The sequence below is a fragment of the Castanea sativa genome, chromosome 12, assembly GCF_040712315.1.
Source record: "Castanea sativa cultivar Marrone di Chiusa Pesio chromosome 12, ASM4071231v1".
Taxonomy (NCBI): Eukaryota; Viridiplantae; Streptophyta; class Magnoliopsida; order Fagales; family Fagaceae; genus Castanea; species Castanea sativa.
The window spans coordinates 6,284,359-6,308,683 of record NC_134024.1 but is presented as its reverse complement, the minus strand read 5'-3'; the positions used below and the strand labels follow the sequence as shown (position 1 = coordinate 6,308,683).

Sequence of the window (24,325 nt, the reverse complement as noted above, 5' to 3'; positions counted from 1 at the left end):
TATGCCTTTGCTCCTCCTTGTCCTAGCTTGGTTCACTCTAGTTGTTTCTACTTCAAAGAAAGGATAAGAGACCCATGATCCGGTCATGTTTTATTCCATTGTGACTTGCAAATGGGGTTTCCACCTTCAAATGCCATTATCGAGTCTAACTAGGTCACTTTAAGCATGTAACATTAGGCCCTCTTATATAACAATCATTTAAACTTAGGGAAATATATCAAAGTTTCTCAATTTATACCGAATGATGAATCAGTGATTACACAACTAATTTGGTGACGATGAACTCAAAAGAATACCTTTGGACACTTGAAAAGAACATAAATTACTTAGATTACTTAGATGACACCAATGTGGTACTAGTATAATACTTTGATGTTTAAGTTAGTAATCTCCTTTAAGGAGTATTTAGTGCTAAAAATGATTTCATATGTTGTTCTGGTAAAGCGAATTTGAATTATATGAGTTAGGTTGTCATAGGTCATGGTTAAAAACAAGGAAGTCAATACCGTACCGGAGGCTGTACCGGTTTGGCCACCGGTACGATATATTTCGGATACCGGTCAATACCGGTGTACCGTTTCGGATTTACCGCTATTTTATATATATATATATATATATATATATATATACACATACACACACACACCAAAATCTTTAGAACTATGTTTATAAACATATAATATTTCACTTATATTATAGTAAATATAAAAGTTTATTATAAAACATTACCTCAATTCAGAACAAATTATTCATAGTTTTAGATTTTAGTATCAAATAAAAGAAAAAAAAAAACACAATATAAAAAATAGAAAGCTTAATTGTTCATTGCATACTAAGAAAACAAATAACACTAAGAAGTTAATGTAAATAAGTTACCATTATACCTTTACAAAAATTCAAAAATTACAAAACTAAAAAAAAAAAAAAAAAAAAAGAAAGCTTTTTTCTGTACCGGCCGGTACGCCCGGTACCGGCCGGTATTGCCCGAATGGAAGTGTACCGGCGAATTGATGCCGCCATAATGGGTAAAACTGAGAGAATCACTTTGATTATGATGAAAATCTCGACTTGATATGTTTCTTTTCTACAAATATAGTTTCTATGTTCCAAATTTCAGGTATCCTTTTAGGGGGAACAACTTGTTGATTATGGTCATGATTGTCTAACAAGCTCACTCAATTAATGCAAATCAAAAGAAACTATCAACGATATTTCTCCTTAACAATACCGGATATTTGAGATTGTGATCAATCAAGCTTTAGTTGAATTATAAACTTTAAGAGATAGAAAAGTGAATATCCATTATAAATGAAAAAAAAAAACCCTTAGTTTCTTGAAATAATTTTGATTTAAGAAAAACTTGGGTAAAAAAATCATTTATGAAGTTCCCTTAATGGGCTTGGGCTAAAACCTTTTAGTTTCCAAATTGCAAGGCCTTGAAGGTATACATACATAGGATGGACCAAAGAATCTAAAAAACGTAAAATTGGCCCAAACAAAAAACATTCGCTAGAGCTCCCATCAAAAAAAGAAAAAAAAAACATTCGCTAGAGGAAATCCCATTTCTCTCCTCGTAGTCCACAAATTTCACATAATTTAACTTCGCAGTTGAAAGTTGAACACCCGCGTCTTGCTGCAACACTCTACTAAGCGCTAAACTCACTTGCTGGTTGTTGAGTACAAATGGTTGCATTGCTCACTTTGTTCACAAACCCAATCCTTTCTTCTCCATCTTCTTCTTCTTCTTCTTCTGTTACTCTTCTTCTACACCCTCCAATCCCTCTCACAACTGTTCACTTTTCACTCTCTTCAGTTTCAACTTTCCATCCCCATGAATGGTTCTTGAAGTTCAGTAAAGCCTCAAGAAACGAGCTCAAACCGCTATTTCCCCAACTGGGTCTTCGACCCACTAAACATATCTCAATCCATTGCAGTTGCATCAATTCCCCCACCAATCTTCACACTGATATAGGTGAGTGACTCTCAGAGTCAATTTCTCAAACACAATGTAGTCTAATGTAGTCTTTCCAAATATTCACATTGTCATGTTCCATTATAGGGATATGTTTTATTTGATATGTTTTTTGTTTCAGGGAATCTCTTTCCATTCTTCAGAGAGCTTGGACTTGAAGATAAAGAAACTGAATTAGTCTTGGACAAAAACCCAACTCTTGCATTGACATCTTTGGATTCAATACGTGCTCGGGTTCGTTCTTTGCAATCACTTAGAATTGATAGCCTTACACTGAGTTACTTGATTATCAAATGTCCTAGTGTGTTAACAGCTGAGGAAATTGATCCATTTATATGTTTTGTGCGTGATGAATTGGAAAATAAGATTGAGCCTATGCAGCTCAAGCACCTTTTGACTGCCGCAGATCCTAGATTCTTGGTGGCTTTTGATCAAAAGGTTAAATTGCTTCTTGATCGTGGAGTTCCGAGTGAAAAGATTGGTTATGTGCTCAACCACGTCAAGTTAGCTAAAGCAGTGTGTCTTAGGCCAATTGAAGAGATTGATAGGACCATTACTTTTTTTAGCCCATATGGTGGTATTGATTTGATTGTAAGGCGTCCGGAAATTCTTAATTATAATTTGGAAAGTCAGTTGATACCTAGAATCGGGTTCCTTTTGGATCTTAGTGGGGGAGATAAGGATGCCACAGGGAATGTGGTGCGTAGGCTCCCAATGATTTTAAGTTACAGTGTGGAGCATTTGGAGGGCCATGTAGAGTTCTTGAGGTCGTTTGCTGGCCTAAATAATCAGCAAATTTTCAAGATTTTTCTTGTGTTCCCAAGTGTGGTTAGTGCTAGCAAAGAGCGGAAATTGCGTCCCAGGATAGAGTTTCTCAAGCAATGTGGGTTGGATTCCAACGATATTTTCAAGTTCTTGATCAAAGCTCCCTTGTTTCTAGGCCTTTCATTTGATAACCTCAATTATAAACTAGTGTTTTTGGTGAAGATTGGGTATAAATATAGGACAAGGGACATGGCAATGGCAATGGGATCTGTGACCAGAACAAGCTGTGAGAATTTGCGAAAGGTAATTTGGCTATTCTTGAGTTATGGGTTGTCTTACAGTGACATTGTTTCCATGAGCACGAAGCACCCACAGATACTGCAATACAATCATAGTTCTTTGGAGGAGAAGATGGAGTACTTGATAGAGGACATGGGTCGTGAAGTTGGAGAATTGTTGGCTTTTCCGGCGTTCCTTGGTTACAAGCTTGATGAGAGAATTAAGGTTAGGTATGAGGCAAAGAAGAAGATTACTGGAGAAGGAATGTCAATCAATAAGCTGTTAACTGTTTCAACTAAGAGATTCTCGACGAAAAAGAAAGAGAAAAAATTGCTACATGCGGTCGAGAATATAACTTGCGATGAAGGTTAGATAAGTTGGATAGTAATATGTTCCTTTCCTTAATTGAGGCACTTTTGACGGCTTTATTGAATAACTTCTTGAAACTCTCTCGTCAGCTACTTGTGATGTATGCAAATTCCCTTTTTACTGTATTAGCTGGTGCAGACAATTGCAACTTGGGGAGTACAGAAAATTGAGATGATTCTTCAAACAATGGAAGCCCTGAAAGGTATGAAGCTTGAGCAGTAGGAAATCTGCTCTGGGATAAGATTTATTATGCTCACATCTATATTTGAAACTGACTGTATATTTATCATTGCTATGTTAAGAAAGAAGCTGGTTTCTTCTTTCTGCTGTCTCTCAATTATTTGTTTCCTTTCTTTCTAGCAACCATTAGTGGGAGGGATAAAAAATTATTTGAAAATGTCTTATTTTCATCCATTAACCTGAATTATTACAATGGTATTGACTTGTGGAATAGAGCATACTGCTCTTATTTCTGAAAGTTTGGCTCTTTGGAATTTTTCCCCCCACAACAGGACCGTCAACCTGACCGTCGGCAAATGTTCATTGTAAAGAGCCCACTCATGTGCACCTTTATTAAATAGATACACTTATGATGTTTCTTTAACATCCAGTGCTGTCATGGAAGTTGGATGCCTTGTATTAGTTGTATGTAAACCAATGGACCAGTTGGTTTAGATTGTTAATGATATGAGATCTTATGATGTCTGGTATTAACTATTTTTGTCCATTTAGCACAAAAAGTAGATGGTGAATGGTGGGAGTCAATGCTTAAATCTTGTCAGCCATTTGGCCTTAATATCACTTATTTTGTTAATGTCACTTCCGATAATGGGAAGAAAGTGCGAAAGGTGATTTGGACATGATGTTATGACAAAATTCGAATCAAATGTATTATTGACTTGTTGGTTGATCTGGAAATCAATTAATGAAGCTTATTTTCATAAAACAAGGCCATACCTGTTTATCAGCATTTATATCAACTGTGTCGGCAGCAGCTGTGCTCGTATTGATTTTCTTGCCTACTGAAGATCAAATTACAAGCAGCTTTGTTGACACAAAGAACCTAATGGCTCTTAACTAAATTCCAAAATTTCTTAAAAACTGTCAACTGTGATGTAGCCATTGCTGCTGTGATCATTATAGCAATTAGCAAAAGCAAGGGGCAGTGCTGTGGTGGTTGGTTGAAGCCTGAAAGGGTTTCTAAGCATCTCCCATATGCTGAAGCTCTAGCAGCAAAAGAAACAATTAATGACAGCCGATATACATTGTACTTGCATACAGTTGCTCTATCCAGCTTATTTCTTTCTTTTCTGATTCTAGGACAAATCTAACTTGGGGAAGAGCAATGAAAGTTGCCCAGACGAGTCAGTCATTTTGAGTTTTAAAAGGTCTTGGTTTGTCAAAGTTTTTCTAGTGCTGTCAGAGAAGGATGTGCCTTGCCAAATTGGGTGTCTTCATCCCATCCTCAACAGTTTATTTTGTGTCTATATAGATGCATCGTTTTCCCCTGGGTGCCTCTAATTGGCTTGGTTATTTTCACTTTCTTTTTGTAATAATCAACTCAATATATTTCAATAAGAATATTTGTCTATTGGTTTGGAAGAAGAACGAGGCAAAGTAATCGAGAATGAGGTTTTGTTTGCAATAAAGTTTGGAACATATTGATCCGATACAGATGGTTCTAGACAATACCAGGCGAAGGATGTAGTTTATTTGGTCCCCAGGTTTATATTTTTAATAAATATTTTGAAGAATCAATTTGGTCAAGGTGTATTCGAGTAGTGTTTGATATAATTAAAGAATATTATCAAGATTAAAAAAGTACACTTGGAAGTAATGGATAAATTTTCATTTTCTTTTAGAGATTAGATCACTGGAGCTAATTTAAAGAGTTGGTCTAAGGCCTAAAACAGTTCCTTTGTTGTAGTTGGTTCTGAGTATGCCTCCACTATATTTTTCAATACCTTGTTACAAATTTTTAATTTTCTACGTTAGAGCTCTTTTTCTTATTCCTTTATGTTGCTTCCAAAGGGACTAACAACTCATATTCAACTATTCTGAAGTAGTCCAAGGTATCACTTCACTTCCTTTATGTCTATGAAACATATCCACTTAAAGTGGGAGCAGAACAATTCCCCATTTGAAAAGAAGGAAGAAGTGGCAAATCGTTTTGAGTAATTGCACTGATTATCTAGGAAACATGGACACAAGTTCAATACGGTGACACGAGCAATTTTTGAAAAATTATAACATAAAATGGCTACTACGACACCAATATGACATAGGTACAACAAATACGACGTGGTATGGCACCCTAAATAAAGTATTCGTGCTTCCTAACTGATTATGCAGCACTAGCATGGAAGAAATTTCAAGAATATTTCTATGACGTCAACAAAAATATGGCAAATAGTAGCCTTACAATCCTGAGAGGACCACAAAGAAGACTACAAAGGATTTTAAAAATATAAAATCTGGAATAGTAGTACACAAAGTTGTTCAATAATTAACGGTGCTTTGAAAGAAGTCCTATGAGAAAAAATGACTACAAGGAATGATCTTGACCCTTGGTGAAATTGTAAGCACTTAGAATCATGTACCCATTTTCTTATCATTAGAGGTAGTCATAGCTCATATCAGATATAAACAATTACTAGAATAGGGATCTTAGCAGTAATAAGCGGGTTTTCTCATGTGAAATGTATTTGTTTAGTCTTTTGGTTTATTCTTAATAAAGTAGCTTTTGCTTAATCAACGCAACATGAGAATCATCAGTATCTTTTTTCCTCCATTGTCAATATAAAAGATAACCCACTCCCCGTGATCTCTCTCTCTCACACACTCACACTTGCGCACGCATGCATAAACGCACAATGAACTCAGTTCCATGTAGCATGAGCAGCAACAAAACTCTTTCACTTGTTTTCTTGTGTCTTCTCTCATTTCTAAATGAGGAACATACTGTGCTCACTCTTGCTGAAGCCAAAAGCAATGTAATAAGTTTTATTATTGTTTGCCTATACTATAGCTGTTGCTTTCCTTCTCATAGCTTGAACCATTCTTGGCAACTAACTATATAGTGAGAGTTAACAGGTTTACATCGTTTATATGGGAACACGGCAACATGATGATCCAGAGCTCCTTGCAGAAACCCATCACACAATGCTTACTAGCGTCCTTGGAAGGTATAACATGAGAAACATAATTCCTTGAGGTTTCAGGTTGATGGTGGCTTTAGTTCAGAAATAGCTTGAGCCAGAACTGATTGTTCAATATGTACTTATGCAGCATAGAAGCATCTGCACAAGCCATGGTCTATAGCTACAAACATGGCTTCTCTGGTTTTGCAGCCAAGCTGACCAAGGCTCAAGCGCAAGCGATATCAGGTACTTCTTCAATTAGAACTACGGAACATTTCTACATTCATACAAGTCATCTTTATTGGTGCTACAATCATCACATTGTGGAGAAATGAACTTGAAAGCAGATGGCACCATGAAACATAAAGTGAAAAATAACAAGGCCATCAACATAAGTTACATGCTAAGCACACCGCAGCCAGAGCAAATGCCATTAAATGATTGAACAATAACAAATAAATCATAAAAGTCGTGAAATTTAAAGGTTTTAGAATTAATATTTTATAGTCCTGCAATCTTTCATACTGTAAATTTCAAGCCTAAAGCGGTGTACTCCATTTTCTGTCTTTGAGTCTTGAGGGTTGTAGTTAGCTGTTGGTTCTGTTTGTGTATTCTGTTAGCTTGTTTTCAGCTCCTTGTTTTGTTTGTGTAGATGTGGCTTTGTTGGTCTGCAGCTCAGCTGCCGGCTTTTGTAATTTCTTTTATTGTGTTTAATGAAATTTCTCATTTAATAAAAGAGATGAACAACTCCTCGCCACACAAAGTTCGTGTAAGAAAAAAAGTTCTACATTCAGTACAAAAACTTTTTCCCTGCTTGATCCATGGCAATTAATCCTTGAATCAGTCATGGTTGCAACCTCTGGATCCCACACCTGTGCTAGGGCAAAAAGAAGTTAAGAGATAAAAGCTATGATTTCAAGACAATATTCGACACAAACATTTTTCAAATTTCAACTATTGTAAATATGCTCCTTACCACAGATTTAAAGCGTTGTCCTACATTTCTTGTTTGGTTGCAGAGTTACCTACTGTGTTACAAGTCATACCCAATCGCTTTCATAAGTTACAAACCACAAGAAGTTGGGACTACCTTCAACTGTCTTCGTATTCTACAACTAATGTCCTGCATAAATCTAAAATGGGCAATGGCGTTATCATTGGTCTCATTGATACAGGTACTGTTCCTCTCCTCTCTGTGAACATGTGCACGCGTGTGTTGTGTGCAAGTGTGTGCATTCATGTCTCTCACCAAACTAATCCCAATAGATGGTCAGCAGGGATATGGCCAGAATCCCAAGTTTTCCGAGATGAAGGTCTAGGACCAATTCCTTCTAGATGGAGGGGCATTTGTGAGTCAGGAGAGCTGTTCAATGCAAGGAAGACCTGTAATAGAAAACTTATTGGAGCTCGTTACTTCATCAAGGGACTCCAAGCTGAGTATGGACAGCCATACAACAGTACTGAATATCAAGACTCCTTGTCCCCAAGAGATTCATCGGGACATGGCACCTCCACATCTTCAATTGCATGTGGATCCTTTGTGGCCAATGTGAGCTACAATGGGCTAGGTGTTGGCACTGTAAGGGGTGGTGCACCCCTGGCCAGGCTGGCTATGTATAAAGTATGCTGGAATCTGTATGGAGGAGGAGTATGTGCAGGTGCTGACATTCTGAAAGCCTTTGATGAAGCTATACATGATGGGGTAGATGTGCTATCACTGTCCATTGCCCCTGATCTTCCCTTTTCCGATGTGGAGATACACAATGGGATCTCCATTGGTGCCTTCCATGCTGTGGCCAAGGGAATCACTGTTGTGTGTGCAGCTGGAAATGCTGGCCCAAGTGCTCAAACGATACAGAACACATCACCTTGGATCATAACTGTTGCAGCAAGCACTATAGACAGGTCTTTCCCTACACCCATCACCCTTGGTAACAACTGGACTACAATGGTAATTCTCCACACCGGATCATGCACTTCATAAAAAAGGAAGAAAAATAAAAATCCACGTCTCATCAGTTTCTTTACATTGTTGCAATTAATGGTTATTAATTGTAGGGCCAAGCAATGTTTACAGGAAAGGATACAGGGTTCATCAATCTGGTCTACCCTGAGGTGCCAGAACTCCTATCCCCCCGGTACATATATCCTACAGAGAACATAGTGCTGCTTTAAAGTCTTTACATTTCATTATATGTATTGTGTTCACCAGGCCCTCTAAATTCCCTTCACATGGGCTGTCTAATAAAGTAGTAGTATAGCTCAAATATCTAATCGGGTATATGATGCACTTGTCATGTCCGCATTATATTATTCCCTCTAGTTTTAGCAAGTGATTGCGCCTACTCTTTGCATGAGAGTATGTGGCGTATATCTATTAAAGAAAACCTTAGTTCAACTATGACTTTGTCAATAACAATTTTCAGTTTTTATTTTCCTGTTACCTGGAGTTGTTATACAGTTACTGCGAATCTCTCACACCAAATGATACTTGGTTGGCCGGAAATGTGGCGCTCTGCTTCACTTCAAATTCTAATCAGTACGCAGTAGAGGATGCTGCATGGTCTGTCAAAGATATTGGCTGTTTGGGACTAATTATTGCTATAAATCCCAGAAGGTCCCTGCATTCATGTGATGATAACTTCCCTTGTGTTCAAGTAAGCTATGAAATTGGTACCCAGATACTCTACTACCTTCGCTCTACCAGGTATCACCATTGTCCATGCTATCAAAGATGTAATCATCACCACGGTTGTTCTTGTTGATAAATTCATAAATGACATAATTGTTGCAGGAATCCACTTGTCAGGATTAGGCCTTCCAAAACACATCTCGGTAGACCTGTGTCAACCAACGTGGCATACTTCTCATCTAGAGGGCCTAGTTCCATCAGCCCAGCAATACTGAAGGTATTTCCTTATTATTCAAAGCTAATAAAGAAAAGTTGTATGTGGGATGTCAGAAATTACTGGTATCTGGCTCATTGGTGTTCCAATGTGGTCTAATGACAGCCAGATGTAGCTGCCCCGGGTGTCCATATACTAGCAGCAGCTTCTCCTCATAACCCAGAAATTGCATATAAGTTTGGATCAGGAACATCCATGGCAACTCCTCATGTCTCAGGCATTGTTGCATTGCTCAAATCATTGCACCCAGATTGGTCCCCTGCCGCTATCAAATCAGCACTTGTAACCACAGGTACTTATATTGTGCTTTCTTTCAAGTACTGCAATGTTCGTTGCTACTTACACCTTACATGCATGCATGGTTTAAAACGCATCAATTAATATGGTATAATCATAATCTGCAGCATGGACTACCGATCCATCCGGTGAACCAGTATTTGCAGAGGGAGAGCCAATGAAACTTGCTGATCCATTCGATTATGGCGGTGGAATTGTCAACTCAAATAGGGCTGCAGATCCTGGTCTTGTGTATGACATGGGGACAGCAGATTATATTCAGTACCTCTGTGCCATGGGCAACAACAATTCTTCCATTTCCCAGCTTACTGAGCATCCCACATTCTGCCCCATAAAACAACCCTCTATTTTGGACGTAAATCTCCCTTCTATAACCATCCCAACCCTAGGAAATTCAACAACTATTACCAGAACTGTCACAAATGTTGGAGCGGTTAATTCCAGATATGTGGCCATTATTGAGCCTCCGCGTGGCATAACTATAGCAGTAAAACCTCATATATTGATCTTCAATTCTATGATTAAGACAATCTCTTTCACTGTTAGGGTTTCCTCTAGTCAGAAAGTGACCACAGGATACTCTTTTGGAAGCTTGACTTGGACTGATGGGGTGCATACTGTAAGAAGTCCATTATCTGTGAGAACTGAGATTGTAGAATCTTATGATTGATCAGAAGGTAATGATCTGGATAGGCAAGCATGTCCAATTAAAATTGTAAAGTTATCATAGTGACTCTGAATAAAATAAAAATGGTTGCAGTCTCTAAACATTAAAATTATGCAAGCAAACAAAACTGCTTCTGATGCTCTTGACATGGGTAAGGGTAATCCATTAAGATTATTTTGACATCAGTTCAATGGCTCCTTAAAAGCCTACATTTAGCAACCCATCAAGGCACAGAAAATATACTTTTCAAGCATAACAAATCAAATAAGATAAAGAACTGGAATTTTAACAAAAACATGAGTTTGAAGTTGTGGAAGTATAGAAAAGAGAGCACAGCAGTAACTTAAATTGTCTTAGCCTCTTAAGTTTAGACAAAAAGAAGGGTATAAAACAGAGACAATAGAAAGAAAGAGAGTCATCTGAGCTAATTATCATTTACAGATTGCATAGTAATTACATGTTATATCTGGCTCCATTTGTGTTGGAAATCATGTGGTGCATCTCGACTTACAAAAACTAATTACCATCATAAACATGTTCATACATCTCAAAATTTCCTCATTTGATCTTAAACATTTCAGGTTTGTCTAAGCATGCCTTGTCCTCCAATACATCATTGCCGTTTGATTTGAAGACATAGCTAGTTAAATTATCTCTGAAAAAGGATCTTCCTTTGCTAGGTACATCTAGTCTGTCAAGGAGGGTTCTCTAGTTGGTTCCACTTCCACCACCCTGGGCTCTAATTTGTCAGCTTTACTGTCTTCTTTAGGTATGATAACACCATATCCTCCAGCTTTTCTTTTGTACACGATATTAATCTCACCTGGTGCAAAGGCAAGGGAAAAATTGGACCCAGGATGATTATGATAATTAATGTTAAAAAAAAAAAAAGTGACAAAGTATTTACCAGTTTCTTCATTCCGGAAAGCATAGAAAGCATGATCAACATTTTCCAGTTGCTCAATTGCTTCAGAGACAGTCAAAGGTGGCATATCAAAGTATTTTGTACGAACAATCTGAAAGACAGGTACAAGGGGTGAGTGCAAGTGTGTGCTGGCAAAGAACAGCTCATCTAGGTTAGCAGTTGAATGATCCGACTACCAGTAGAACAACATTGATATATTTTGCAATTATTGGCACAATTCCTTTGATGCACAGATTCTAAAGACAAACATGCAGTGCCTAATTTTTATTTGAAGAGAAGAAAGATGAAATTTCCAATCACTTTATAAGGGTAATACAATTTTATGCTACAATTTGATTGTAAAATTTTTACGTAAGAAGATTAACAATATGCATATACAGTCCTCATATATATATAAAATTGGTATAGAGTAAAAATGCAGTCTAATGTTTGAGAAAGATAGAAGCAAAGGTTCAAATCTAAAGTTCTGGAATCAAAATTTTTACAACTAGGAAATGCATTATCCTAATCTATAAGAGTGCTGGGATACTAATATTGAATGGTAACATAAGAGTGTTGCCCAAGAAGATCAAGATCTGGATTTGGGAAATTGAAATGTAATGACAAATTTAGAATGAAAGGGGAACAAATTTGATCTTTTAAGAGGACAACAGTTAAAATAAACAGAAAATATATAAATTTGTAGATAAACGGAAAAGGTCAAGTAGCAACCTCATCAATAATTTCTCCATCATCTTCTTGAGAAATGGCACCTTCCTCTTCATCATTTATATTTTCCTTCATTGGTTGTATTGTAGGCTCCCTAACTTTCAATCTGTCGAACCCCTTCATGTGCCGGCCATGATCGGACTCCTTCTCTTTAATCTTCCTCAGCTTCCTTTGTATTATTGATGAGACCAAATCTATACTCCCAAAGACTGTCTCACCATCTTCCTCTGCTCGAACCACTCCATGCTTCTTCGTATACAATGTAACCTACAAAAACACACCCTCAGAATACAATGACCCATTTAACACAACCTTACAAATCACAAAAAAATACATAAGCAAGTAGCATTAACAATACCTCACACCGCCGAATTCTTGGGCCTTTCCCAAACTCTCCACCCCGAACTGAAAACCTAACATCCACCTCCCTAACCAAATGACTGTGCTTAGCAATTGCCTTCCCCACCTTCTCTTCCACATGCTTCTTGACAGTCTCAGTTAACTATATTCACCCATAAACATTCTCTCATATCAATTTGACAAAGTCCTATTTATATAATAACCACCAAATGAACATTAAACAAATCAGAGAAAATTAAACCCCATTCTGATTGTTCAACATGCATTCACAGAACTTCATACATAAGTCTATAAGTTTCACAATAGCCTAAAACAACTACCTAACTTCATTAGATAAATAAGTTAATAAATATACATTCTTTTTACTAAAAGAGAAACAGAAACCATGAAACTGAAATATGTATGTTCTATTATTATTTTTCTTAGCAACCAAGACATGGGTCTTTGACTTTGTATATTCTATTGTAATTTTTCTTAGCAACAAAGAAAAGGGTCCCCAATTTTTTTTTTTTCTAAGGTACCAAGAGAAGGGGTTAGTGCAAAACTGCAAATACCTCCAAATTCTTGCCCTGCATAATCAACTTCACTGAAGAGAGTGGACCATCCCAGGACATTCGGACACAGAGTGAAGCATTATTGCCAAGATGGCTTTTTCTGGGTGAGAGGGAAATGGGTTTAAGGTTGCTCAAGAAACTGGATTTGTAGTTGGATAATGTGAAAGTTAGTGAGTTTGTAGGCTTGGTAGAGAAGGTGCTGAGGCTGAGGAGAGAGACTGAAGAAGAAGAAGATGATGGTGATGATGATGATGGTGAAGATGGGATATTGGGTAGCTGAAGTGTGGGTTGTAAGGAGGATAATAGAGTAGCCATTTCGGGGCTGGAGTGTTTGGATGGAGAGAAAGTGTGGGAAAATGGAGGGATTTTGAGAGGTTCAAGGAATATAGACAATGGAAAGTGGAAACAGCAAATTCTGGAATCTGGATACGGATTGTGTCGCTGTCAGTGTCATCACCTTATCCAATTCAATAAATTTGAAATCTTGAGTTCTTGACATCTTGTGCGCTTTGAAATTGACACACAAAAAAAAAAAAAGGGTTCTTGACTTAAAAAAAAAAAGAAAAAAAGAAAAAGAAAAAAGAAGAGTGCTAAAACAAATTTCATATTTATTGCGGTGAATGATCGTGATTAGTGTAACATTATGTTCACAAATTATATAAAATTATTATTGACATTGTTTTTATTATACACTAATTACAATATACTGTCAATAATCACAAGATTTATTATAGCTTTAAACCTATGCTACGCTTGATTGGGATGAGAAAGAAGAGATAAGAAAATGGAAAAAGGAAATTGAATACATGATATATCCATATAACAAAATTTTTAATATTTTTTATTTTAAAGTGATAAATTGTAATTAATATATAATAAAAATAATATTAGCGATGATTTATTGTAAACCTTTTTGTGTGAGCCAAGATGAGCACTCAAGAGCCCAAGGAATTATGGGCCAAGCTTGGATCTGGAGGGGGCCTACATGAGTGCCAACCAGAGAGGCCTAGGCCCAAACTAAACAATCTGAGGAAGATTCAAATTTGAGGTCTAAGCTGAGGAGAACAAAAAACTTAAAGAACCTAAACGGACGACTGGAGTCTATCAAGTCATGCTAAGGGAATAATGATCTACCTAAGTAGAAGTTTAAGGAAGCTTTTTGACAGAGCCGCATCTCCTTTGCATTAAATGTATTGCACCAACCAGTCATGCTGCATGTATGGTTAAATGAACATTCTGAACCGTATCACAACAATCTATTATTTACTTAGCTTAAGCCTCAAAAGGAGAGAAAAAGGAAGATGTGACAAGTATCTTACCAAGAGGATTATCTACCCTACAAATGGAGGCCTAAATAAGAGCAATAAGACTATAAATAGGAAAAGATCCCCCTTGCTATAGGGATTGAGAAAATACTGAACTTAAGAAGGGAGAAATTATTGTGAATTACTGAGTTGATATATTTCTTTTCTATAGGTGTAATGGTGTTCCTTGGCCAATTTGAGGAAAGTTAATAAATAAAGAGGTATTATTTGTTTACCTTTTGTCTTTATGTTTAAAGTCTTCCTAGCTTGAGTATCTTGCCATTACACAATAGTTAGTTTTAAAGCCCACCTCTTCAAATTAATTGTTCCGGATAGAGGTTCAACCCTAAGTGAGTTATTCAGTTTTTACTTCATAGTTCATACATATCTTTAGGGGTAATTCTAGCGTACCCCCCTTTTTTTTTTTGGGGTATGGTACCCACTAGTAGTCAACCTGCTATACCAGGTTACCAAAATATCACATTTGATGGTAGTATGCCGTATTGTGTAATCCTAATATCGCATGTAATCATCTTTTGTCACGCATTCGTTAGTTCATTATTTTTTCTCACATTTAATAGTGCGTCGTCCATTGTGTAATCTTAACGTCAACGTGTATTGTACTTTTGTCACATTTGAAGGTTCCATTTTTTTTTCTCACATTTGATAGTCTCATCCTCGATACGCGTCGTAACAATGTGATTATACTTTTGTCGCATTCGATGGTTCCTTTATTTTTTCTCATATTTGATGGTATCATCCTCACATTGTGTAGTACCAATATCGCATGAGTATTTTTGTCACATTTGATGGTTCGCTTTATTTTTTTCTCACATTTGATGGTATCATCTTCATTATTACGCGAGTCCAACGTCACATGCTGTGTGTACTATTATCACATTCGATGGTTCCCTTATTTTTTTCCTCGCATTTTATAGTACCATCCTCACATTACGCGATATCATCATCGCATGTGATTATACTTTTGTCACATTCGATGGTTCCTTTATTTTTTCTCACATTTGATGGTATCATCCTCGCATTGTGTATACGATATTAAATGTATGTATTTTGTCACATTCGATGGTTCCTTTATTTTTTTCTCACATTTGATGGTATAAATGTTCACATTCTGTGATACCAACATCACATGTGTGTACTTTTGTCACATTCGATGGTTCAGCTTATTTTTTTCTCACATTTTTCACTCTCATTACGCAGTACCAACATTACATGTGACTATACTTTTGTTACATTCGGTGGTTCCCTTATTTTCTCACATTTTATGGTACGATCCTCACATTATGTAATCCAACATCATATTTGATTGTAATTTTGTCACATTCAATGGTTCTCTTATTTTTTTCTCACATTTATATAACGTATTCTCACATTATGCGGTAAAACGTCATGTATCTTTTGTCACATTCGATGGTTCCCTTATTTTTTCTCACATTTTATGATATCATTCTTACATTGCGGTACCAATATCACACGTGAGTGCACTTTTGTCACATTTGGTAGTTCTCTTATTTTTTTTCTCACATTTTATGGTATCATCCTCACATTGCGTAGTACCAACATTACTGTGACTATTTTTTTGGTTATATTTGATGGTTCCCTTATTTTTTTTATCACATTTTATAGTACTAGTCTCACATTTCGTAATACCAACATCGCATATAGTACTAACATCGCATGTGTATGCTTTTATCGCGTTCGGTGATTCCCTTGTTTTTTTTCTCACATTTTATGGTACCAAGGCCTCATTGCGTAATCTCGACGTCGCATGTGGTATGCTTTTATCCTTTGGTAAGAGCCGGAGGAGGCACTTGCCCCGCTTGACTCCTAATTTTTTTTTTTTTTTTTGTATTAGTAGTCACATGAAAAAAAAAAAAAAAAAAAAAAACTTCTACTTGTTGAAACTTGAAAGTGACCAAACCACCTATTTCACTATTTTTTTTATATCATTATTTACATCATTGTTACTATTTATGATACTTTTCACAACATTTTATCTTTAAATGATGCTAGAGATATTACAAATTTTACTACTTATGTTTTACAAATTAGCATGTCACCAATCACAAAAAATAATTTCAAACATTTATTCATTATATTTTTTAAGTAACACTAATCATATTTTTACTCCATCAGTTTGTAAATTTTTTAGTAGCTATGAATTTGTTGTTTTTGTTTATTTATTTTAATAATATGAAATATATTCATATTTGCTTACAATTTTTATTTATTTTGTTATTAATATTGATTAATGTTTATTAGATAAATTTCACTTTTAATATCGTCTTTTAATTTTGCCCCTCTAGACTAAAATCCTAGCTCCACCACTACTTTTATCACATTCATAATTCTCTTATTTTTTTTCTCACATTTAAAGGTACTATCCTCACATTATGCAACATCAATATCACATGTCGATTGCACTTTTATGGAATTCTCTATTGAGTAGTACCATAGTTCGTACTTTCATATAAGAAAAATTGGATTCATAATCTCAACCTTTAATTTAATCCAACAGTTGTAACTAGTTGCCACGTCATCGATCCATGTCTCACCTACCGTTGTTGATGTTGTGGTTGTTGAGGTTCTTCTTCTTGCTCCCTTGATTTAATCAACTGCGTAGCATTTTCATAATTCCATAAGCTTTGACTGATACAGTATTAAGTAGTAAAAATTGATGACGAGAATAATGCAAGAATGTGTTTGTACGTGCGACTTCCCCCAAAAAGTACTTTGGGGAGAATTCATATATTTTTCCATAGGAATGACATCTTGTACACATCTATTTTTAATTGTATTTGTAGCATTAAAAAAATTCGTAACAATTATAATGTCAAAATAGGCTACCATATACCATGTTTCCAACTAGGAACTTTATGCTATTTGACGAGTTTTGCGAAAGAATAAGTGATTTCCACAAAGATTGGCATACTAATTCTACGTCAGCAAATCAAAGTTCTTAAATGGCTACCTATGGGAAATGACTATCACTGAAGATGTGCAAATGATCTTCAAACTCACAACCCCACCCCTTAAATAAGCCAAAGATTCACCTCATATGTACCAAGGAAAAGAGAAATCAAAGAAAAGGAACAATCGGGGCACATCTATTTTTGATTATTCATTAGTTGTGGGATGAAGATTTGAACTCTAGATGTGTCCGTTTAAAACACTAGGAGGTGCCAATCAGTTTAGCTACAAACATCTTGGCAGGAAACATCTAACATAAGGACATGTAAAGGAGATAACATGATTTAGTTTCTTTAAGAAAAATTCTGTCATTCACTCAATTGTCAATGAGCAATGCAAAAATATAAACCGATCAAGCAAGAGAAACACCTAACACGGGTTTTTCTTTTGGGGGAGATGAACTCTTGTTGCAGAAAGGAAAAAGAAAAACTAAAGGCTAAGCATGGAGAAAGAGAAACCTTCATTTGATTCTAAATTCTTGTCATAGTCAAGGACAAATGCAAGATACGGTTAGCAATAATTATAATAGATGATACCAAGTTAAAGACTTCCAAAAGCGAGACGAGGAGCAACGAAGCGAGATTAGTTTCGATTTCCAAGATGTGAGACAAAGAAAAAGATAAATACCGAGAAAGGCCATGATAACTATAAATGTGTTACACCGATTAAGGAATAAAACAAGCAATTTTAGAATTAGCAAATCACAAAGTTAGGCGATATCTAGGATTCCAAAGTATAAACATCTAAGAGTGAGATCGAACTAACGTTTTCAAACAAATCTTAATAAATAATTTTGTTTTGCACCAACTAAACTAGAGATGGAAAGAGAATCAATAATTTCCCATAATTAATGCCACGCAAGAGCTCAAGTTGATTCTGCATGGGAAGCTCAAAATCCGTACTTTCTTGAAAGGATAAGTGTCTTTAGATGAAACAATTTGGAAAATGCATGATAGAAAAGTTCTATGTCTTTGAACCGCAAGTTTATTTATTCTCTTGCTTTACCAGGTAGTTACCGCATTTCCTCCTCTCTTGTACAATGATTGTCAAAACAAAACAAATACTAAAGGAGAATGTCCAAGAAAATAAAATATTCTTAACCAACCTCAATGTAAGATGCGGCAACCTACGAGTGCTTCTCATTAGTTCAAGCAATAAATATATCCCAAAATACGACCACCACTCAAAGAGAAAACCTCCGGGGGGCGTCAATAGCTGTAACCCCATGTTCCAAAAATGTAAACCAATTAAAAAGGTTAAAAGAGATGAAGAAAAAAGAGTCTCTCGAAATGAGACTTGTCTTTGCATCCCAACATCTTGTTCTAATATACTCACCAACGAGGATCAGATGATACTTTCCACTTGACTTGAAAAGCACATGAAAGCCTTTGAATCCCTCTTTACTAAATAATCATGGATATACACATCTAACCTGTAATTTAGAAGTAGCAAGAACATATTGTCTGGGTCATGAATATTAGGGGAAGAAAAATTAGAACTTTTACAAAGAACAATAGCTCAAAACAACAATAACCCAAGATTAAATACGAAATAGAGATTATAGAAAGCGTACAAAAGAAAGCGTGGTATCATTACACAATTTCAGTCCAGGAACCCCAATGTTACAACCACAAACATAAAAAATAAAAATAAAAATAAAAATACTAAATCACTTATTGCACAAATTTAACTCCATTAAATAACAGAAAAACACAAACCCTAAAGTACAGAAAAGATACAAATACAACACATGCAAATTTACACACACACACACACAAATTAGCACAAAACTAAAGAGCACAACTTGAATCAAAATAATTTATACAAAAAAAAAAAAAAAAAAAGGAGAAAAAACCCAGAAAATCTTAGAAACCCATAACCCAAATCAAACAGAAAATAGCAAAGGAAAGCCATAGAATGATAAGAAAAGAGAAACCCAGATAGAATAATGCAACAACAAGAACAAAAATGTAGGGGAAGAGTGAAAAAGAACTCTCATTTTATCAGCTTCCAGTTAAGTACGAAACATGGTGGTTAAATCCGGTAGCTCACACACGAGCTAGGGATACAAATGTAAGACTCTTTGAGATTACCAAACCCGAGAAGACCATAACTACCAAATTTTTCTGTCACTGAAAAAACATTAAAACCCACGAAAACACGAAGAGAGAATCTATGTGAATGAATGGAAGCAAAAGATATACAGAACAAAAATATATAGTTAAGCACACAATATAATATATATAGCATTAAGAAAAATTCCTGTCTTTAACGCCTTATTCTCCAAAATTGTTTGTTGGGCAAAATTAAGTGGACATTCACATTACTGCTTTTATAAGACCCAGATAAAGAAAAAAACCTAACTTTAATTTCTTCGATTCCTACCTTTTTTTCTCACCAACCAAACGTGGTATAATGAAAAACCCAATATAAACCCTAAATTTTCACAGTGATTGGTTGAACCCAGAAGAAAGAATAGTCAATAAAAGTTGGAGATTGAGATGGAAACAGAGAACCTGAAGATTGTGGGTGTCGCCGCCGATTTAGAATGGAAGAGAAGAAGCAAACGATGAGAAAACGATGCGAGGAGCAAACGATGAGAGAAGCAAACGTGAGACAGGAGAAAGGGCTGAAAAGAATGTTTTAATTTTTTGTTTATATATAAAACCGGTTTCACCGGTAACCAAAAACCCTTAAAATTATATCAATGGTCAAAATCAAAACCAAAATAAATTAACGACTCAGAAATAGGTGGGTACCGTACCCCCTTGTTTTTTTGGAGGTACGGTAGAATGACCCTATCTTTAGTATTATCTAAATGTGATTGACCTCACGTTAACAATATAATAAATAAAATTTTTAATTATTTTTATTTACTATTAACACATCACTTTATAGAGTTTAAGTAATAAAATTTGCAGCAACTACAACATTGTTCTACTAAGAAATATTTTGGTACGGCTTGGTGGTGTTGTGATTGCCTGATTGGGATCATAGCTACAACGTGGGTCGAACCATACGGTTGCCTGGTTGGGTAAATGCTATTAATTAAGATAATGATTTATAAAATTAATTATTTGGTTAAAGTCCATATAATTTGTTAAGGGCTTCTAAAAATGTAAGTTGATAACTGGTCCATTATGTTCTAGCCCAATAAGATGGTTTATAATTAGGATAGCTAAATTAAAAAGTTGTTCAAGAAGTTTTTTAAAAAATAAAAAGTTGTTCAAGAAAAGAGAAAAAAATTTAAAGAGAGAGAGAAGGGACATAAAAAAGTTTAAAGTCTATTTCAAATTGTGTCTCAAGTTTTTAATTTTGACTTCCAAAACTTATGAATAGTTCCAATTTGAATAACTTGTCCATCTTTGTAATTAATTTTTGTCAATCTAGGCAATAAAAAAGTGGATAAAATGGGAAATTCCTTGATAAAACTTTGTGTTGCACCTGACTAACCAACTTCAATTTTCTGGTAATCACTTTCTTACTCTAAGTGAAACTTTCTCCCTCTCTACCTTCTCTAGCTATTCAATAGCTTCTAAATTGATTTTTGAACAAGCTGAAACTGAAACATAAACATAGAGTTTAATAAATGATTTTCCACTGTTTGCTCTATTACTGCCTTGAGGAATGGAGGTGAATAATGAAGTTGAACAAAGTCTCAAATTGAAATAATTTCATAAATTTGGGATTTTAATTGATAAAATTAGAATTTCTTTGTATTAATTTGAAACATAGTATAAATTATGACTTTTTATGTAATTTTCCTATAAAAAAATCAATTAAGCCATGTGGGGCAGAAAGTTAGGTGATGAAAGCACAAACAATTAGCAAAATAATGTGGGTGACGAAACCAAAGAGTTAGTGGGAATCTTCTCAAAAAAAAAAAAAAAAAAAGAGTTAGTGGGAAAAAATGAGACGGTACACGTGGAAGTGACTCGACCCACCCCCAATTTTTTTAATTTATTTTATGTATATTTATTTAAGACTTTAAAGATTTAGTTACTAATATAAGAGTTTTCTACTTCCTCCAAATGTTTGGGACAGTCCAATAATACTCTTAAAAAATATAAAAATTTTCAATTGGTCTAGTAGTTATAGAGATAAAGTAGTTTTTGTTTTCTCAATTTTGTTTTTTGTACATGGCTAATATCAAACTAAACAAATTTTATATATTTATTGGAATTTAAAAGATAATAAATTCTCCTAAAAATTATCGTTTGAATATACATATGTCAAAGTTGATAATTTTGTATATAATATATTAATAAATTATGGCCTACTCTAGTATTAAAATATTAAGGTTTATATATGTGTGTATGTGTGTTTATACGTATGTGTGTGATAGTTTTTTTTTTTTTTTTTGACTCATAACTAATATATTAGTACCGCAATTTGGCCCAAACAAAAAATCTTGGTTTTGTCCCTATGTGTATGTGTATGTGTGTGTGAGAGAGAACTATAATGAGATTTAGGCATCTCTTATGTGTGGGCAACGTTGTTCCTAAAAGATAATGTTTATACTACAAAAATAATAACATCAATAGTCGGCAAAAAGTCACCTGCAATTCTATAGATGGTGACACATGTAAGTTGGGAACGATATGATATGTGTTAGTTTGGTAACCATGCCATGTGTGTTTTTTTAAATTATTTATACCATATAAAAGATGAGTAATGCTAGGAACACATAAAAAACACTTATCTGTTGCATGGAAGAGTTAAAGACGCTTGTCAAATAGTTATAAGATCCGAAGACACTAGTTAAGTAAATAGAAGGGTTGAAGACCAATGTCACTTAATTTGAAATTACCACTCTGCTCTCTTATTTTGTGAAAAAGGATAGTTATGAGCTGAAAATAACTTCTATGTTTGCCTATAGAATAAGGGTTATGCACGAAGAACAACACTTAACACATCGATCATCACTTCAACTTCAAGGCAACCTGCCTTCTTTTATCTTAGCTATAGGGTCGTTCTTGTAGCACATAGGATTAATGTAGTATTGAGCTCTTTGTAGCCATTTCCTTGGTGTAATTACCGATAGTTCATCTTCAATATTTGTACTCAACTCACTACAAAGTTTTCAATTAATTTAGGAAGATAACATTTTTCATGCTATTGGTGTATTTAAAAGTTGCATTAGTCGTGGACCAATATGAAAATGATGTTACTCCAATAATAGCAGACCATATCAATAGTTTTAAAAAATATCATGTCGTATCAACAGTGCTATTCTAAAATTTCTCTTACCACAAGTTATTCAAATAACATTTTGAATTTCTGGTGGAACTTCTTCCATCTAAACTAGAAAGGTAGTGATACATTTGGCATGCCTAGTGAGGTTATAAGTTACTTTACTTGAATAACATCTTGGATTCTTGGTGGAATTTCTTCCATCCAAACTAGAAAAGTGGTTATACACTTGGCATGCCTAGCGAGAGACTATAAGTTACTTTACTGGAATAACATCTTCAATTTATGGTGGAACTTCTTCCATCTAAATTAGAAAAGTAGTGCTACATTTGGCATGCTTAGCGAGAATATAAGCTACTTTATTTCCTCGAACATGGGTGAATTGTAACCACAAAGACTGCCGACAAAGGTTTAGCGATTATTCGCACCTTTCGGAGAGCCCATGAAAGGTCTCTCTTGAAAATATCTATTGAGTAGTATATAGTGTATGGTTGGGTTGGCTTAAGTGGGTAGCCACCAACACTAATGTTTTTTTTTTTTTGTTTTTTTGTTCTTATAGGGAAAAGCCACCAACGCTAATGTGAAAGTACTTTTTGATACATGTTCTCCCTTTTTCTAGATTGATGAAAATTTTGGCCAACTACATATGTAATTTATCTAGTTCTAACTTCTAAGTTTTCCACAGTACAAATTAATTTGTGCTTGGCAATTGAATATGTTTTTTAAGAGTTAAATAATTATTTTTCCCCTATAAATAGTTTCAAAATAAATAGACTCTAGGTTTCATTAACACAAAAGTGAAAATAATTAAATAACTAAGTAACACAACTGGAATAGGAAGAGACAAGAAACTGAGATGTTAGAGATGGGGGGGGATCAATCCCACCCTTTGGGCCCATCTTGCGACAAACATTGTTGGTAACAAAATTTGCTTCTTTAAATGTATAGTTTACAAACCAGACTGAGAAGGAATTAAGAGAGCTTTTAATCTCTCCAATGATGAATTTAATGCATCAATGCTATCATTGCATTAAGGAGTTTTGATTATGAAGAATCAGGTTTAATGCATCTCTTTTGTATATGACCAATTTATGGAATTGGCTTGAGCCATTGAAACATGTTTAAATTAAAGACATGTGCATCCTAACCTCTTCAGTGCGCGGAAACACTGAACCTGATCTTTGTCCCAAATTTAAGTCCCATTTCCATTGCCTTCATTATCGATTTTGCTCGACAATCATCTTAGTGTAGGCAAAAATAACATCACCTTTGTGTGGTTTCCTCCATCAATAGCTATACATGATTTGCCATCTCTAATCAACAACATCAAAATTCATTTTCACTTGACGAGGGGGTGGAGTCCGCTCCAACCTCTCGTTTCATTTGCAATAAAAGGATCTACCACTTCCTTTTTTCTATTGCCTCAGAAACCTGTTTCTTCTAGTCATCCAAAATGAAATCAATATACACATATATTATGTATATTTTTTTAGGGTAATGTATATTTGTAATTTGAGTTTATTTTGACACAATTGTTTGGTTCCCAACTTAAGATTCTTGGCTCCACCACTGAGTACATACAGCTCCAGATAGAGTGAAATTCCTTGCTTTCTTGTTTTGGTGGTTTTGGACGAATAGTAAAGTATATTCCAAATAGTTAGATAAGGACTGGACATCATACAATTGGTTGAAATTTTGACTCATGGTACAAATTACCCAGCCCAGAAAAAAAAAAAAAAAAAAAAAAAAAAAAACGAAAGAAGCATGGTACAAATAGGAAGGATTGGGTCCCAGTGGCCAGTGCTACAGCCTAAACAAATTCAAGTGAGTGACCCAAGGAGAGGCTACATTTTATTCACTTGTCAAAACTAATACATGTGGAATTTCTCAATGCC

At 35.1% G+C, this 24,325-nt stretch overlaps 3 protein-coding genes across 6 annotated transcripts; 2 read left to right on the top strand and 1 right to left on the bottom strand.

Annotated features, from left to right (window-relative positions):
- Positions 1-1,516: 1,516 nt before the first annotated feature.
- Positions 1,517-4,992, top strand: LOC142618914 (transcription termination factor MTERF8, chloroplastic). Of its 3 annotated transcripts, XM_075791973.1 has the most exons (4): positions 1,517-1,972; positions 2,094-3,383; positions 3,515-3,587; positions 4,706-4,992. In XM_075791973.1, the coding sequence occupies exons 1-3, from the start codon at positions 1,684-1,686 to the stop codon at positions 3,553-3,555; spliced, it is 1,620 nt and encodes a 539-aa protein (XP_075648088.1). In that variant the 5' UTR covers positions 1,517-1,683; the 3' UTR covers positions 3,556-3,587; positions 4,706-4,992. The 3 variants fall into 3 exon arrangements, with proteins under 3 accessions (XP_075648088.1, XP_075648089.1, XP_075648087.1); XM_075791974.1 differs by lacking the exon at positions 4,706-4,992 and having other exon boundaries at positions 3,475-3,852; XM_075791972.1 differs by lacking the exon at positions 4,706-4,992 and having other exon boundaries at positions 1,518-1,972; positions 3,515-3,852.
- Positions 4,993-6,243: 1,251 nt separating this feature from the next.
- LOC142619804 (subtilisin-like protease SBT3.9) lies at positions 6,244-10,792 on the top strand. 2 transcript variants are annotated; one of them, XM_075793091.1, is made up of 10 exons: positions 6,244-6,378; positions 6,479-6,570; positions 6,674-6,771; positions 7,545-7,700; positions 7,803-8,476; positions 8,584-8,663; positions 8,987-9,232; positions 9,320-9,434; positions 9,537-9,723; positions 9,836-10,792. In XM_075793091.1, exons 1-10 carry the CDS (start codon positions 6,244-6,246, stop codon positions 10,396-10,398), a joined length of 2,346 nt encoding a protein of 781 aa, XP_075649206.1. In that variant the 3' UTR covers positions 10,399-10,792. The 2 variants fall into 2 exon arrangements, with proteins under 2 accessions (XP_075649206.1, XP_075649205.1); XM_075793090.1 differs by having other exon boundaries at positions 6,270-6,378; positions 7,545-8,476.
- A 3-nt stretch (positions 10,793-10,795) lies between these two features.
- Positions 10,796-13,405, bottom strand: LOC142619805 (ribosome-binding factor PSRP1, chloroplastic). Its single transcript, XM_075793092.1, has 5 exons — positions 12,943-13,405; positions 12,387-12,530; positions 12,032-12,295; positions 11,303-11,411; positions 10,796-11,218 (listed from the first exon to the last, which is right to left on the bottom strand). Exons 1-5 carry the CDS (start codon positions 13,255-13,257, stop codon positions 11,082-11,084), a joined length of 969 nt encoding a protein of 322 aa, XP_075649207.1. The 5' UTR covers positions 13,258-13,405; the 3' UTR covers positions 10,796-11,081.
- Between the last annotated feature and the right edge of the window lie 10,920 nt (positions 13,406-24,325).